The following is an 18,217-nucleotide window of genomic DNA, read 5'->3' as shown; positions in this document are numbered from 1 at the left end:
TATTGTTTGGAAGCAGGACTGTCAGCTGCAACCCAGTACACTCAATAAAGACAGATCTGATCTTTTAGAGATAGCTTGCTGTGAATGTACCAATACAGAATGGGATAATATATGGATCATACTGCTGTGTGAATGAACTCCACATTTTTAAAGTTCTGTTTATATGTACTGAGAAGTGTCTGGGACAGCTGGAAGAGTGAATAAAGGCTAAGAACAAAAGAGAGCACTAAGGGAACAAAAAAAGTTATACAGATTTTATATATGTATATGTATATATATAAAAAACAGATTTTCTCTGCTGCTTTCATGTAAATAAATTGATATGATCTATGGAACAGGAAAAATTTTCTGACCTTGTATGCTTTCAGGGTGATCTTGTTACAACTGACCAGCAGTGTACTCAGGTATATCTGATTTTAGCAGTGTAAAGAGCCAGAGCTCAACTTTTCCACTTCCCTTGCACTTAGCATAGATGTGAAACAAAATGAAAGAAACAGAAATCTCCAAAACAAACAGTGATTAACCAGGTCTGCAGCCAAGAACACTATGCTGTTCTTTCTAGCATTCTTCGAGCTGCATATACCTTACAGAAGAGGAAGAGAAATGAGCTGAAGAAATTGGCATGAAAAGACATTAAAACAAAGAAACAGACACAGGGAGAAACACGCAACAGTAACAACTGTAAGTAAAAATGTAAAAAGCAGGAGCAGGTGACATGTACCTAAGAACATGGTGGGAGAGGAAAGGTATCAGAATGGGAGTGTTTATATTGCACACAATCTTAGGGGTCACGTGAGGAAATTCAAACTAAGGAAGCTTGGAAGTGTGTGTTTTTAATTTACTGTAGAGAGCTGTATTTTTTCTAGAGAGCTAACAAACATGAAGGTCTAACATAAGCATTTATATTTTCTCCATTTTAGATGTGTCTGCTGGTTAAAATAGCCCAAAATAACTGAACTTATGTACAGTCCTTCAGAACTTAGAAAAGTTATTCCTAAGTTCAAAACTTTTCTAAGATAGTTTTCTAAGAATTTGTGCACTTACTAGAAATGCTTTTGAACATTTCTTGGAACAGCCCTGCCCTCCTCAGGGTCCTAGCTTGTAATCATCTTTCTTTTCTTACAGAGATGGTGGGTATAAATAACACAGACGCAGGACTCTGAATCTTGGGGGTTTGCATGATACCATATTGGTTCTCTATAAAAATAATTTTCACTTCATTAATCATTTAGGACTAACTGAACATAAGGTAGCATTAGTAACTGTGGTATATGAAGGGCAGAAACAGGGGAAGACAATTCCCTGACTGCTTCACTAGATACAAAAATCAGGAATTTGGATCTTCTGAATTCTGATCAACTGCAGCCAAATAGAATTGTACTTATATTTTCCTCAGAAATGTTCAATAAGGGATTAAATGCCTGTTTTTGAGGATCCCCAGGTCTAAGTCTCAATGCTTTATTAATGCTGAACACCTCGCACACTAACGTCTCTCAAGATCCAAAAGCTAGTATTATTTCCCACATACTCTGTAGAGCCTGATTTGGTTAGAAGTTTGCAGAGGTCAGGTCCCGGTTAGGTCTTTGCACAAAATCAGAGTCTTCTCTTTTGATTAGCCTGCTTCAATGATAAAGCAGTGTCAGCAAGATGAAGACCCTACCTTTACTTTCTACCTTCCGACTACAAGTTATCAGACATTTGAAAAATGAAACAACTTTAGTAGGTTAGAAAAAGTTAATTCTTTTCAATAAAGATGTTTCACTTTCCAATAGCCTAATTCAACATTCAGTTTTATCTGGGACAAAAAGCAAAAAAGAGCCTTAGTTAGCCTTCATAATTAGTATCAGGAGAATTGCCAGTGAAAGAAGTCGTTCATTTCTACCATTTCACATAAATATTTAATGTGAAATTCTGCATTAGAGAACTGAATCAAGCTAGAAGACAGAACCCCCCTTCCCAAATTCATTCATAAATTATTACACATACGAGAGCCATGATCTTTCTGACCTAGCTGATATTCAGTTACTCTGTGCAAAGCTGAATAAGGCCAATATTATAATTGTCTTCACTTAGTTCTTTCACCCAGAGTACTGGAAAAAATTGAAGCTAGGTGTCTTCTTTGATCTGCACTTTGTTACAAATGGTTGACTTTAGGAGAGTGCTTAGACATAAGAAGTCCAGTTTCCCTTTTTTCAAACCAAAGTTTTGTCCTCAGCTTTTCTGACATGCAGTGTTTTAAGCTGTGTCCTCAGTATAACTTATTAGCTGGCCAGGTGGTTCATCAGTCAATGTAGCTCCCATTCTTAGTCAGCAACCTTTCTTTAGGATATCTAGCCTAGATATCTATCCTTTTACTCATCTAGCCTTCATAAACTAAAGAGCATTAATTCTTCTCAGAAAGAGTGGTCAGGCATTGGAATGGGTTACCCAGGGAAGTGGTGGAATCACCGTCCCTGGGGGTTTTTAAGAAAAGGCTGGACGTGGTGCTTAGGGACATGGTTTAGTGGGTGACAGTGGTGGTAGAGTGATGGTTGGACCAGATGATCTTGAAGATCTTTTCCAAACTTAATAATTCTATGATTCTATGAATTTTGTAAATATGGTCATAAATGCAGCATCATTTGAAAAATGAAGAACACACTGAAGTCAAATGATCAAATTGTAAATGAGACTTTTGTAATCTGAAAATATGACTGGTTGGGGATTGATTTTTTTCTAGTCACCTGCATCATTAATGAATGAATATTTCTAATATACACCTCAAATCTGCAAACTCCAGTCCTCATTCCTGAATCTCATTTTAAGATTACAGTATGGCTGCATCTGCATGTCTTTACTGAAAGCCGGGTTACACTGTGTTGAAGTTAGCATCATATTCTATCATTTATGAATGCTTCAAAAATAATTGTCAACTGAAGGACTTCTGAGGGAGAAAAAGAATGTGATTTTTCAACTCAGCTAGCAAACTATGGCTAGATTCCTATGACTGAGAAGTGTAAATAAATAAATAATAAACAAAAAGTAATCACCTAAACTAGTTATAGAATCACAGACTCATAGAATATCCCGAGCTGGAGAGGAACCATAAGGATCATCGAGTCCAACTCCTTATATTTTATTTAGGAGGAAGTCTTTTACAATGTGCTCCTTTAACAAAACTTTATGCATGCATCTTAGCCTAAGTTTAGATATATCACCTGAATCGCCCCCATTGGAAACACACCATTTTTGCCTTTCAGGACACAGGCTTGAATCATGCACGCAATCACACATTTATTGAGTTTATCTTACTTCTGTTGAATGTCACATATCAGAACGATACACTTTGTAAACCTGTTTCTCAACTGAATTATGAAGTTTTGTGACTAATTCTATTTCCTACTTCAGGACTGGGAAGGTGAGGCAACTCAGGTTATCAGGTTTTCTCAAGGATTTCGACAATGCTGCTCCGCTCAGGCCGCCAAAAGCCGTACGAAGTGCTTGCCTCTGGAAGGCAACTGGCTAAAGGCAAATCTCTGCAGTGCAATACAGCAGCAGCTTCTGAGAAGTCAGGTAACTCCTTCCTGTGACTGAAAAGTGTGGTTGTAATCTTGGGAAGGTAATGATGCCAACCCAAGGCAGAGTTCAACTAAATCAAGTATCTAGAACAGCTAATAGATAATAAGCTCAAAAACAAAAATACCTGAAGGAATTTAAAAAAAAAAAAAAAAAAGGAAAGAAAAAAAGCTGGCTTAAAACAACCAGCAAAAAATACTTCCCAAAGGAGCAATATTAAAATTTTCATATGACCAAATGCAGACTGGCAATTTCTAAACTACATGTATGCATCCGTTGAAGACAGTGAATGTCATAGCAGGCCTACCAACCATTTTATTTTCTGTACTGTACTAGTTCTTATAATATACCATAATTGTTACAAGGTAAGTGTTGTGATATATCATAATGTTTTTGGTTTTGTTTTTAACTTTTTTCTCCATTACTTATGATAGTTGCTGTCCTGTTGCTTCTTAGAAAAACCCATCTTTTTTCTGGAGGTCTGATAGCCCAGGTTGCCAGACCTGTGCAGAGAAGGCCTTTGCCCATGAATGGGTCAATCATGTGCGTGCCAAAGGTCCAATACAGGATGTGTCAGACCTGCCAGTGCTGGAATGTGTGACTTGGGTCAGGGTGTGTCAAGGATGTTTCCTTTATCTTTTTTGTTCACTGAACTTGCAGAGTTTCTGCGCAGCTTAATCGGGGCAGAAAGTAAGCTTCCCCAAAACAGCTCTATTTTTCAAAATGTCTGCTGAAACAGATTTTTCAGAGGGTCTATATCAATATAAAAGGAGTAATAAAGTCTTTCAGTGAGGTCAAACATTTCCAGAGTATTATCTCATTGCTAGTGCATTTGAGTATCCTGTTGATTTGCTTGCCTAAGTTTTCTGGCCAAGAAAGGACTGTTTGTCTTACAGCACTTGTTTATCCTAGAGGTCTGTGTTGTTCCAGGAATGTCTTGAATTCTGTAATGAATTTGTAAGCAGAAAACACATTCCAGGAAAACAATGCTCAGTCTAGCATAATCCAAATTACGCTTTATAGTGATACTCTGGAGGTGTTGGACACCCAGTTGGCTCAACTTCCTTACTGACACCTTTTCCCTACAAATATCTGTTGTTTTTTTTTTTTGTTGTTGTAGTTGGTGTGGCTTTCTTGTTATTGTTGGCTTTTTTTTTTTTGAGGGGGGTTGTTGGTTTGTTTTTGTTGTTGTTGTTGTTTTCCAGCAAGAGATGCCAGGTATCGCCCAGAAGGCTGCTATTTTAGGTAAACAGATGGACCCTAAAACTCTTGTTTGTATGCAGATCCAATTTTCAAAGTGGAAATTTGGGAGACAGGCAGGTACTTACCTATGAAAGGAAGGAAATTAATCTAGAAACAGCATGCTGCAGAACTGTTTCTCCTATTTCAAAAACTTATAGCTTAACCATGTGCTCTTTGCTGCTCTCTCCATGTGCAGGCTTCTGTACAGAGCATTGCTCTGTTCTGCCCCTCTACACCAACCAATTGCTAACTCAGGTCCGCTCTTTTTTCTTTTTTTCTTTTTTTTTCTTTTTTTTTGTTTGTCCAAATTCCTCCTTTCCCCATTAGTTCCTTCCAACACAGCTATCTGCAGGTTGTCCACAACCCCTATTTGTACCCCATCCTTCAGGCTTACACGCACCTCTTGAGCTGGAAGCCACTTTTACAAGATCAAGTTTTTGCACATGCTAACTCTGCAGAAGGCTCAGGATAAATCTCATCTTCTCACTGAGGTAACCTTCTAAGCAAAGAAATCTTTGCTTTCCTTCTTGACACCACCACCAAGCTTCCAAAACAGCAGCTTAAGCCCACTGTATAATTTCTATTATACGTTGCTTATACCGTTCTAAGGTAAATCTACTTTCTGTAAAATATACAGTAATTATCAAGCAAAGATTGATATAAAAATACACTTGATTTATTTTTATTATGAAATTTTACCATTTTTCTGTTGCCAGTAAAATTGCCAGTGTTTAGACTGCGAAAAACAGTGAAGTGCTATTTACTGACTGAAGATTCAAAAACAGTGCATTTTGACTTAGATGAAGATGGTCATCATGAAATATCAACCAAAGATTCACAGTCCCATGAAGGTAGTGTACTTTTTATACCAAGCCACACCAAATGCATGTATAGTACTATAAAACATGTTGAATGTACTATTATGTTTTCCGTCCATCAGCAAGTAGAGACAACACTTTATTGCATATTTCTCAATATATTGACAGTGATATAAGAAGACTTGTATTCTGCTTTACAGTAGGTACATACTATACTTAAACAAAAATAAGATTATTTTGTTCACTCCAATTTGAGTTAATGGGAAGTCTAGATATTTGCCTGTTATTAGAGGGAAAGAATCATAGAATGGCTTGGGTAAGAAGGCACCTTCAGGATCATCTAGTTCCAATCCCATTGCCATGGTAGGGATGCCGCCCACTAGATCAGGTTGCCCAGGTCCTCATCCAACTTGGTCTTGAACACAGCTTCTCTGGGCAACCTGCTCCAGTCCCTCACTACCCTCTGAATAAATAATTTTTTCCTAATATCTACCCTCTTTTAGTTTAAAACCATTCCCCCTTGTCCTATCGCTATATGACCATGTAAAAAGTCACTCTCCATCTTTTCTTAAGCCCCCTTTAGGTACTGGAAGGCTGCAATGAGGTCTCCCTGGAGACTTCTCTTCTCCAGCCTGAACATCCCCAGCTCTCTCAGCCTCTCTTTGTTAGGAGAGGTACTCCAGCCCCTTGATCATCTTCATGGCCCTACTATAACAGCCCCACATCCTTCTTGTGTTGGGGGCCCCAGACCTGGACACAGCACTCCAGGTGAGGTCTCACAAGGGCAGAGCAGAGGGGCACAATCCCCTCCCTCCACCTGCTGGCCACCCCTCTGTTGATGCAGCCCAGGATGCAGTTGGCCTTCTGGGCTGCAAGCACACACTGCTGGCTTATGTTGAGCTTTTCGTCCACCAGATCCCCCAAGTCCTTTTCTGCAGGGCTGCTCTCAATGAGTTCTTCTCCCAGTCCGGACTTATGTCTGGTGTTGCCCCAACCCAGGTGCAGCACCTTGTGAAGATAACCATCAGAGACAAGGAAAAATGAAGAAAAATAGATAAAATTTAGGAATTTGTAGAATTATTCTATTTTTTCATGTAACTCTTCTCTTATTTCAAGTGGGGCTTCTCTAATTGACTTCCCAAATGTTATCACAACTAGCATAAAAGAAATCGTCATTAGAGGGTATTTTTTTGGTGAATAAGAGGCAAATAACAATTGCAGTTATCCTAGGGCTATATATTTTCCAAAGACATGATAGAAGGGAGAAAAACAAACAGATAAAATACTTCTAACCAAAATACTGGAAAAAGAAGAAATTTGTAGGATAACTATTAAATTACTGAAGCTTTCTTACAGAAACTCATTTTTTTACAGGAGTTAGAAGTTTAATATGTATGCTTCAGACATAGAAAGGCTTGGTTGATATATTTGTAAACTAGATTAATATAATTTTTATTCTATTAAATTGTGAATAATGACAGCTACACTGATAACTAAGATATTTAAGTGATATCTTTTGAAGTGACTCTTACACGTATAATAACTTCATTGAGTTTTAAGTAACCCAGACAATTAGTGCTTCTAATTTGTGAACAGAAGCAAAATCTCTATTGGTTTTGCTTAGAAGAAGCAATTTGTAAGTAGGTTCATAGATATCAATAGATTCTGATATAGAAGATACTGCTGTTCCTAGAGAGAGAAAAAAAAAAAAAAAAAAGGAAATGCTATGTCATAAACACAAGTACCACACACAAACATACATTCATGATGATGCAGTTAAGATGGCATCCTGTTAGGAGCCAGCTTTAGTCTGCATGTTTGTGGCTTTGAGCTGAAGTGAGTAATGCTTTCAACAGAGCTGACTACTTAATTCAGGTTGATGTGAGAAAAGCCAGAACACCCATGCTGTGGCTACCTGTTACTTTCCAGTCTGATTTATTTTGTGTCAGGGTCCTCACATTTGTTACCAAACAATTCTGGGGCTTCTCTTTGATAGCATTTAATATCTTATGTTTCCTTACTCATCTCTATTTTGGCAGGTGAATTCTCTTTTGTAAAAGATAATTAATCAAACAATACATTTATTAGACTAAGAATTCAGACCTCAGGGTATATATATACAAGTTTAACTGTACAGTCTTAGTAGGATCACATGAATTCAGAGACCTGCAAAAAAATGAAGTCTGACGCCAGTTGCTATTACACACTCTTTATCAGATGATACTTTAAAGCAATTCGTTAAATTGTTAGTGAAGTTTTTTTAATTTGAAGAATGTTACTGTCTAATTCCAAATCTTTGTTAAATGTCTTCTGTTTTAGATATCGCGTGGTTAAGCATGTTCACAAGCAATGAACCAGCAGTTAGTGGTAAGACTTGCATGACTCATGTGGGAGCAAAATATATCATTCTCTTTGTTAGTGTCTGGTTTTGAAGGGGTCTTTGAAGGTAGGAAAAGAAGTTAGTAATGTTTCATATACATCATATTAGAAGTGATATCTAACACCAAATTTTCATTTTGATCAGGTTGCTAGACAACGGACAATTTAGACAGGCTGCTAAGAATGAAAGATCTGTGAATTCCTGTGTTCCACAGGAGGAGATTTTAAAAGCCACAAAACATGCCTTAGCAAGTTACGAGTAAGGTCTTGGACTGAAGACAAATGTACATGAGGAAGTAGAGTTTATATAAGCTGGAACCAATATTTTTTGAAGAAAAGCATATGTGCTATATCGCTGGCATTTGGCTCTTAGTTAGAAAAGACCTATTTTAACAGGAGAGAGAAAATAAAAAGAAAGGATGTGAAGAAAGAGGAGACGCTTTTTTGGAACTTTCATATTGTAAGCATAAGAAATGAGTGGGAACAAAGATATGTTGGTCTAAGATATTCCAGTAAAAAACAAATCTAGTCCAATTTCAACCAGAAAGGGCTGCTGCAAGGTCCAGGATTGTACCTTGAACAATAGTCAAATGGGGGTTTATAGAGAAGAGTATAAAATCTTGATCATTCAATATTTACCTCAATCCCAACACTTTGCATTTCAGGGACACCCCAAACAAGAAGTGGCATCTTGTATTTCATTAATGTCAAAACATTTCATTTGCATGAATGTCTAAAAAGGCCCCTGAAACTCTGGTTTTAGAAGCCAAGAGGTCAGGTAATTCATCCAAAGGCTATCAAAGAGTAGAAGCAACACTTCTGAAAACATGGAAAGGTTCCTTACTTTCCTTACCAGCAATTGCATGCCTGACAGATCATTTGCCACATTTTTCAGAGGTGATTTGGAAAGTTTGAGTCCCCTAAGTCAGCACAGTGTTATGACTGAGATATGAAATATCTCTTGCCACTAATGTGCCGCTTACATGCTACAGCTGAAGCTGGACAATTGCAGCTGAGACAATATGAACTGATAACACAGGTAAAATGAAGGCTTGTAAACCTCCTGCATTCTACCACATTTATCTGATGCATTAATAAATATGTAAACAGTAAAGCACACTATGCTGGATTTTAATATGGATTTTTATGCTGTTTTCTTGCTGTAGCTGGCTCAGACAAATTTTTTTTGAAAAATTTCCACAAAAGCATTATAGATAGGATAAGTTAGGGTAACTAAAATAAGGGACAGGATCAAGGGACCCGAAAACAGCCAGATGGAATGAGTAAGTTCTGCTTATTCATAACGTACTTCAAAGGCTGAAAGATACCCTTGGTAACAAGAAAAAAAAAGTATCTTCAACTGCAACTTTCAATGAACAATTACCTAACCTCTGTTAAATTTGTCTTCAGTTGTTGCAATGGTGGGCATATAGATGAACTGCTACTTTTTTGTTTGTTTGTTTGTCTTAATCTGTACCCTTGAAATACTTTCAAGAGCACAGCTAATATTGTTTGAAATAAATCTGCAAGGCGGTCAGATATGGCATCACTAGATAGTTATTAATACCAATGGCTCTTCTAGGTGATGCTCTTGTATACCATGCTAATTGACAAGAGGTACCTTTAATTATTTTTTGCTTACATGGGTCTGAGGCTTCAAAGTACCAAAAACTGATGATTATTTTCAGTTTATCAGGCTGAGCATTATACTGTGTTATATACTGTTATTTCCTGTAGATGAAAAAACAATATTATTTCCAATGGGACTAAATCCATTGCACCCATTGACAGCGGAAAGATTTACAAAGCACACAGGAGATAAAATAGAAAAAATCCTATATTTCCTGTATTATATTAACATGTGCTTTACATGTATGTCTAAGTACTAATACATATGTGTTCATCATTCATATTATATATATTCATGTATATCTGATATTCCATATATAATCAGAAATATACATAGAAAAATATAGGTTAGTATATTTTGTTAGTAACTTAAATCATCAAAAAGCCATAGATTTTAAACAGTTTGCAGAAGAGATCTGTATCAAGTGAGTATATTTGCTTCTATTCCTATGCCTGTCAATGTAAAGTGAATCTGAATATTGTCTATTTACAAAATACTTTTAGCTGTGCTTCATTTTACAAAGTGATACAAATTTTATTACAATGTTCTCCTCTAGCAAAAACATGCTCTAAAAATGTGGTGGTCCTCACACAGAGATCAAAGCATAACGAATTTGTCCTGTTGTGCAAGGGTAAAAAGCAGCTCTGTCTGAAGGTAAGAATTAGTTTTTTAATTTGTAACTTGTGGGTGCTCTTTCCCACTAGAGAACAATTCCCGACAGCCCTTTTCAAATGCATTTTTCATCACGTATCACATTTCACATTTCACAAATTCTGACTGCCTCCCTCTATGATGTCCACGGAAAAACTTAAAATAAGCTATTGCAAAAATTGGATTACATAGCTGACTTCTGCCATGGAAAGAAATGAGTTTAAGAGGGGAATTATTTACTCTTCCTCAATCTGAGTTACAAGATAATGAAAGAATATTTGTGATGAAAAGAAATTACAGCTGAATGTACTAACCTGCTCTGAATATTTGCATCTGTTGTCAGAACATTCTCATTTTCTACATTCTTGCAAAGGTTTGTTTATAGTGGAAAGAGCAGGCAAGGGTAGATTTTCGTACAGTGCCCCCCCCCCCCCCTTTTTTTTTCTAAATTGTTTGGAAACAGAAGTGCTAAGGTACTAACAGGCCAATTTCCTGTTCTTACCCCTGCCATCAAAGCATCAAAGTGGTTCCAAAGAGTGTTTATCAATATGGTGATAGGCATTTTATATATATGTAAAATATATAACTTTTTATATATATATATAAACATTTTTACTACTATCTGTCTGAGGAAGAACTTTATGTCGGAATTCACCCTCTAAAATAGGGCAAAGGTCCAAGCTGCTCTGTTTCAACAAGTCATATCGAGATTAAGAATGACTTTATCTAATCTTGGCCTTGCATCACTAAATGTTTCCTCAGATTAAGTCTTTCATATTTTTCATTTATTTTTCTTTTCAGGACTTTCCAGAGTCAGTTTCCTGAAATTATCTGGGGAAATGTGTGCTGTAAGATATATTATGTTTACAGTACATTATCTCACTGGAGTTTTCATTACTGCCCTTAGAAGAACAACTATTTTTAAAGATTTTATATGATTCAGAGGTTATTTTTTCATAAATTGTTTGAAAGGTGTTTCACCAAATCAGAGAAAGAACAGAGTGTTGAGCCCTAATAGATTTTACTTCCCAATCACCTATTTTGAAAGTGCTGGATTATACAAGGTTATTTTTCTTGGCATGTTTAAAACCAATTTTTCTGAAAATGAGGTGACACATATTTACTGTGTCCAAAATACATAAAAAATCTGGAAAGATCACTGACCGCAGAACATAACAATTTAGACGTCTCAGATAACACAAATTTAATCATTAGTGGGCTCTGTAAACAAAGGAAGTTTTCTTTGGAATTAGTACTACATTTGATGGATTAAAAGTGCAAAATGTGAAGACAAAATAACCAATCTGTGTGGTTGTAAACACAGGTCTTAAAAGGATGTTGTTCAGAGCCAGATTATCCTTCAATGAGAAGACGCAACAGGAAAACATGCAAGCACGAAGATCCTGACTTCAAACAGGTATACAATCATGATCAACCAAATAGGAACGTATTTACGAGGGAGAGTAGATACAAACATAGCTGTACAAAAAGTGCAACTAGATGCGGTTCTGCTGTTAGTTGTTAAATGATGAGTTGTTTACATTCTTATTTTTAGTATGTTTCTCAGAAAAGGAAAAATAAGAAAAACCGTTCCTTGCTTTTGACTTGACTTGTGTACACCAGTACATCCTGCAGTCTACAGGCAAAATACCTGAGGTTACATTACAACATCAAAGACAGAGATATGTTTCCAGCATTATTGTGCTTCTGTAAAATGCAGGGAGATCCGAAGTAGTTTTTATCTGGTACAACTCCTTAGACAAGATCTAGAAAATTTTTATGAGTATATTAGCAGATCCAGAGTCAAATTACAAGAATAATGATGTTTTTAAAGAATAGTGAATCCATCAGTCAAAAACTTACTATATTAATAAAACCACAAAGTATAGAGTACTAAACATTTAATATAAATTAGAATTTAAAAGTAAGTAGTCCCAGAAGTACTTTCAGAATGAATTCTGTACCAGCAAACCAATATAATTCTGGAGAAATCTATTGTGTGTTGAATACAGGTAGCCAGGTTGATTCTTCACACATTTTGGTGACCAAAGTTTGATTTTGTTAGCTCTTCTCTAAATGACAAAACATTGTGAGCACAGGAAGGAAATTACTTTAATTGTTATATGGTATGTTTTAAACAGATACTGTAACCCACAGAAAATAAAGAACTGAGAAAATGTTGAGAAAATCATTTTTGTTAGGGTTATGCTCCAGCCAACATACTATTCAAGACTGATTAAAAAGACAGTATTTCCTATTTCAGTAAGTACATTTAAAACTATCTGGGATCAGATGGCTTTCACAACTTCATAATATCAGATCCGAAACATTAAAAACCTAAAATTCAGAGCCTCATATTTCTATCATTTCTAACATTTCTCCTAAGTCAGAAAGGAATTCTGGTAATTTGAAATTATAGTGATTTTCTTGCTCGAAGTCATTCTGTAATGTTTTTTCAAAGGTATGAGCTACACATCTGTTATTTATTTATTTATTTATTGTATAATTAATTAACCAGTCTCTAGCATTATGAACCTGGAAAATCCAGCTGGGTCCTTCAGTTTATGTTCCTGCTGAGGTACCTTTCAGAAATTTCTTTGGCTCTACCTAGAAGCAGAAAGCAATGAGGCTTAGAAAATTTAGGACAACTTCTAGCCCCTCTCCTTATATGATAAAAATATCAGAGTCATTTTTCATTCTTCTAAAATTTTTATCATAAGCTTTTTATAAGAAATATGCTTTTTTTTTTTCTATAGAGCTGTTCATAGGAAAAGGATCAGTCTTGATAGATCCCAGTTTTGGGGGATAGTTAGAAACAAACAAAAAAAAAAGTAGCTGTTGCCTGTCAAGACCTGGTCATCACTGTGGGTTTTTAAACAGATCGTTAAAATTAAAAATTAATTCTGAGAACCTATTTGCTACAAACCTAACAAGGAAACTAGTGAACTACTCACCATAGTTTCTTGCTGACGCCTTTAAGTAGAAAATAATACATTACTCATTTCAGTGAGGAGAAATCAGTAGCCTGCACTTGCGTCACATCCGATTAGACAAAGAGGCAAAACCATAGTCAAGCCTGAATTGTGAGATTCTTATAAACCTTCTAGAAAGAATGCAGTGAACAAGAAATAATTTCTGGTGTGATTAATTAAGCCTCTATTGTCCACAGGACAAAGAAGTGTGGGAGGGGTTGACTGAGGTGGGGAAGTACTTCTCATGGGCAAACACAAAACTATGTGGTGTTGCAGTGTGATATTTTGTCTGCTAGCTTTTAACAATAAGTCTCAAAAGGTGGAATTTTTGTTTAGTTTTGGAAGACTGCTGGTAGAATTACCAGAAACATGAGAATCTGTGGTGCCTGCTGTTACAGCATCAGAAAGAGTTGCATACAGTGTTGTCAATTTCCATTTCTGTAACCAAAGCTTACGGAGACACAGCTCACAATCAACATTTACTAAAAGATCCTTTATTAATTAGGCTATTATTAACGCAATAAAATAGTAACGGCTTGTAACGGCAAATAATGGTTTATAGTAACAGCTTATAATGATAGGGAACTGAATCGGGAGGGTAACAGTTCACAACCAATAATTATTAAAACACTGTGCTGGTAATAGCAGAAAACTGTTCGCGCAGCACGTGCCCACACAGTACGCCACGCGGTGGTTACCCAGCCCCAGCGGCTCACTGCAGAGCAGAGGGTCCTCCCCTGCTTCGGAGGGTCCCCAAAGATGGATCTTAAAAGAAGGTGTACTGTGGACTTGAGATGTACAGAAAATTGTATGTAACAGGCCTTTTTTTTTTTTTTTTTTTTAAGAGTACTCAGTACTGCAATATTCTGATTTCACTCCAACATAGGCAACAGAAACTGTGACTTTGTATTTTGTTGCTAGTGGCAGCTGACCTGGAAGGTCTGAGAGAAGAAAATAGCCAGATGAAAATCCTAAATTATCCCAGTAGCAGGTACATTACAGAGCAAAACCGTACTGGTCTTTTTGGAAAGCAAGAGAATACAGCTATGGGTCTGGAAGCAGTCAGTCCTCTGAGGAAGGCAGGTATTATTTTGTTTACAGTCCCCATAGAATCTGTCCCAAAATGATTAGGTCTTCCTAAAAATTTATCATAGAAAATGGAAAATATAGTCAAAATATACAAGGCTAGCAATATCCCTGAATTTTTCTAACATATGAATGTTTCTAACATAACTTAGAGGCTTTAAAAAATAACATATGTTCTTTACTTTGTGTATTTTCATAGCTGAGCGAAGATAATCACTTTTTCATCATGCATTGTGAAGGAGAGTCAGTGAAATTCCAGTGCTATGAAGACACAAATTACTTTCTGCATGTGAATGATGACTCACTTGATATACGCAAGCCAGATCACAAAGACCCCAATGGAGAGAAAAATTTTTTCTTCAGGGTGTCATACTTATAGAGAAAATATTTCTTCTACCCTTCAGTGGTCTAAGTGTCCGTACAGCTCCTACAATAATTTAACAGGAAAGAAGAAAGGTTGAGACAAACTAATTTCCATTTTGCCTTATTTTTCACTTTTTTGGGGGGGGAGGAGGGGGTAATTTCTTGAATCACCCTTCTGCATGAGCAATATCCCATATTTCTGTACTTATAATAGGAAGAGAGAATGGCGACGTCTGAAAAATATACTAAATAATTAGTCTCTTCATATCTTACCTGCATAGTTATAGTTTTAGGGAGCTGAATTCTCCCTGAAGGGGAAAAACACACAGGGCGTATCTCAAAGACAGGAGAAAAAGGAATCATGCACAGTCATGGAATACAAAGCGCACAGGCATGGAATATAAAGAGCAGCTAGTTTTCTATATTGTAAAAGTTTTACTTTTTAAAAACATATGTCTTTTATGAGCTTGCCTGAACTGGAAAAGAAAACACTTGGAAGTCATTAAATGCATACATACATGTACTGACTGACTGACTGTGGGAAGGCAGTGAGGAAGGCATCTCTCACCTAAAGGAGAGCAAAGGAGGAGGTTACGGTTTGGCAGGCGACGTGTCTGCCTCTGCAGGTCGCAGTAAGCCCCTACTCCACCCTGCAATTTCAGCATCTGTGCAGCAGAGCAGCTCCCTGAGAGCACGGAGCATCGGAGTCACGGTGGACTGGTGAAACTGACTGGGCAAAACAGATGCCTGTGGACACAGGCAAAGAGTTATTCTGGCTGACAAACTGAGTCCTAGGGGGAAATGCCGTCAAGTTTTCAGCTGCAAAGCAGAGGCATAACAACATCTGGAAAGTAATTCAGTGTTCCAAGTGACTTAAAGAAATAATAATAATAATAATAATAAACCTCTGGGTGCTTACATCAGGGACACTGAAGGAGCAGTAATGGGCTCTGTCAGTGTGAAAGGAAAGATGTTGACCCTTAAAGTTCATACACTGTACTCTGCAAGGCACAAAACATTTGAAGTACAAGAGGAAATAAAGCCAAAACTACGCACAGGATTACTAGGTGTTTAAAATGTGGTATTCCACTGCTGTACATGTAGTCACACTGTGATTTGGTGGCATTTTTCTTTGATGCACTGCATCTGTGATGGATGCATACTGTGAATGTATGTGTACGAATGATAGGCACTACGCACCTATGCCAAGAAGTTGCAGTGGAACAGTGTACAATCTACACAATACTACAATTGCAGGAATTGTTATGTGTAACTCTAATAGACGATAAATGTCTGAAATAGGAATCCTAATGTCAGTCAATCATACCAATGCACATTACAGCAAGGCAATTTCTTTTTTTTTTTTTTTTTTGTCAATAGCAGTGCAGAATTTCAGTGCTGGACTCATATACTCATAGTGAAATAGTGAAAATCCTTTTGCTGCTTCCAGTGCTGATTGGACAAAAGAGAGCTTTTGAATATTCCTTAAATAATACTTATTTTTATGGATCTGTTAAGTGTTCACTGAAGTGGGTGGGAAAAAACAACAATGACAAAAAAAAAAAAAAACCTACCCAGATATCGACTGCCAGGTATTGACTGCAGCATACATTACACTAGAACTAAGCTATTTTAGAATGATCTATTACTTTATATAAGAATAAATTGAACTGTCTATCAGGTACAATAATTTCACTAGCTGAGATACTAACACTTGGAAATTAGTAAATGGATGATTGTGATTACTCAATTGCAGAACATGACCTCCAGATGTTATGCTGATTAAACTACTACAACTCATCATAAAACGTGTACAAAGCATACTGAGCAAATACGTTATCATTGCTGACGTCAGCAAAAAAGTAAGTGTGATCTCAGTGAACAATGAATCTATTTTGTAGTTAACTGAAATTATGGTTACATGCAGATTGTTGTACTTTACCATCTACCTTAAAAGTAGGAACTTTTTAACACTCTGAAGCCCTTGTGGAAAGTAGCAGTGGTAGTTTTGTAAAGTTTTAGATTTGAGATAAGTGGTAAAAAGGTCATTTGATTTTTTTTTTCCAGAAAACAGTAAATTCAGACAGCTCTGTAACTATAAAAGTATATAGAAAATCAGATTGACAGGTTATGGATACTAATCTTTTCTGGACTCCTATTTTGCACATACAAAAATCTGTAAACTGACATTTTCAAATTCCCACTAATCTGAATGAGTGGCAGATAAGCTTTTATTTTGTGAAGTGGAAAGCATATATGAGATTTATTTAAAAAGAAATAGGAAATGAAAGCCAGTGAGTTTTTTGAAATATAGCCGCTTAACACTTTATAGTATGAAAAACATTTATACAAGGTGTCTAACAGTTGAATATGAAATATAATTTTGTAGTTTATTTTCAAAACAGTACTGATATTCTTAAATTTTACTTTGAAGATATGATAAATATTACAGTATTAACAGAAATATATATATATATTTTTTTCTTCTCTTCTAAAGCTGTTCTCTAAATAAAATACTGCATTCTATTTGATGGGGAACAATTTAATGCAAGTGTTCTTCATATGTAGTCTCATGGACCTCTATTATTTTGACCATATTTGCGAATTGTTAGAATAAAACTTGTAAAAGAACATCACTAACTCTAAAGAAAGTGATTCTTATGCTATTTAATCTGAGAAAATCTAACCAAATAATGTATGCAAAAGAAGTGACCACATCTTCCTGGGATCTATTTGCTAGTTTTTTCCAAAGAGCAGAGTTCTGTCCTCCTTGGAGAAAGGAATGGTCATTTACAATGAAAAAACACTGAAGACTGGTAAAAGAGTCACTGCATTGAAGTGTCTGTTTAGGAACAATTGTTGTATATTCTAGCAGGAGATTGATACCCAACCTTGCTAGACATGAAGTGTGTGCCCGTCTAATGCTGTTACATACCAACTTCATTATGGGTAACCAAAAGAACTAGAAATCAAAATTAGAAATTGTTAGTCTAATGAACGCTTTTAGAGATTAAACAAAATATAACAACCTAGCTTGAATGCAGCTACTATAGTGCTAAAACTTGTAATTCATTACCCATTTTATATTAAATGAAATCTATTAAATACTACGTTTCTATTAATTCTACTCTTTCTATTTAGCGATACAATAAACCAATAGACAAAGACTCTCTCATAGCTCTTCTCTGGTGTAAAGTTCGTACCCCTCCAGTCATTCCCTGTCTGAAGTCACCCTTTTTCTTAGATAAAATGATTTCATGACATTACCATTACAATGAGTATATTAGTATATATACCACAGATTTCTCTACTTATTGTGACAAAACACTATTCTATCTTCCATATTGTTTTTAGATACATGTGGCATGTATTTTGAACTATGTTTGTATTAATAGAGATTTTTTTAAATGTCAACTTGGTTTTGTGTCTATTTGTCCATAATTTGTCTTACCGAAGAAATCATAGGCAGGCCAAATTCCTGTCTTTTAAACGCTGATCCTCATATTCCTTCGTTTGGGAAC

General features: G+C 36.2%; 1 protein-coding gene across 1 annotated transcript; it reads left to right on the top strand.

Annotated features, from left to right (window-relative positions):
* Nucleotides 1-329: 329 nt before the first annotated feature.
* LOC310889555 (uncharacterized protein) lies at nucleotides 330-18,110 on the top strand (the record flags this gene model as incomplete). Its single annotated transcript, XM_083817141.1, has 8 exons — nucleotides 330-404; nucleotides 3,388-3,552; nucleotides 4,761-4,875; nucleotides 5,514-5,648; nucleotides 7,935-7,982; nucleotides 10,181-10,278; nucleotides 11,600-11,692; nucleotides 14,533-18,110. The coding sequence occupies 8 exons, from the start codon at nucleotides 330-332 to the stop codon at nucleotides 14,710-14,712; spliced, it is 909 nt and encodes a 302-aa protein (XP_083673267.1). The 3' UTR covers nucleotides 14,713-18,110.
* Between the last annotated feature and the right edge of the window lie 107 nt (nucleotides 18,111-18,217).

Source organism: Anser anser (genome assembly GCF_964211835.1).
Source record: "Anser anser genome assembly, chromosome: Z".
Taxonomy (NCBI): Eukaryota; Metazoa; Chordata; class Aves; order Anseriformes; family Anatidae; genus Anser; species Anser anser.
Note: the sequence above shows the minus strand (reverse complement) of the source record. Positions and strands in the feature narration are given on the sequence as shown.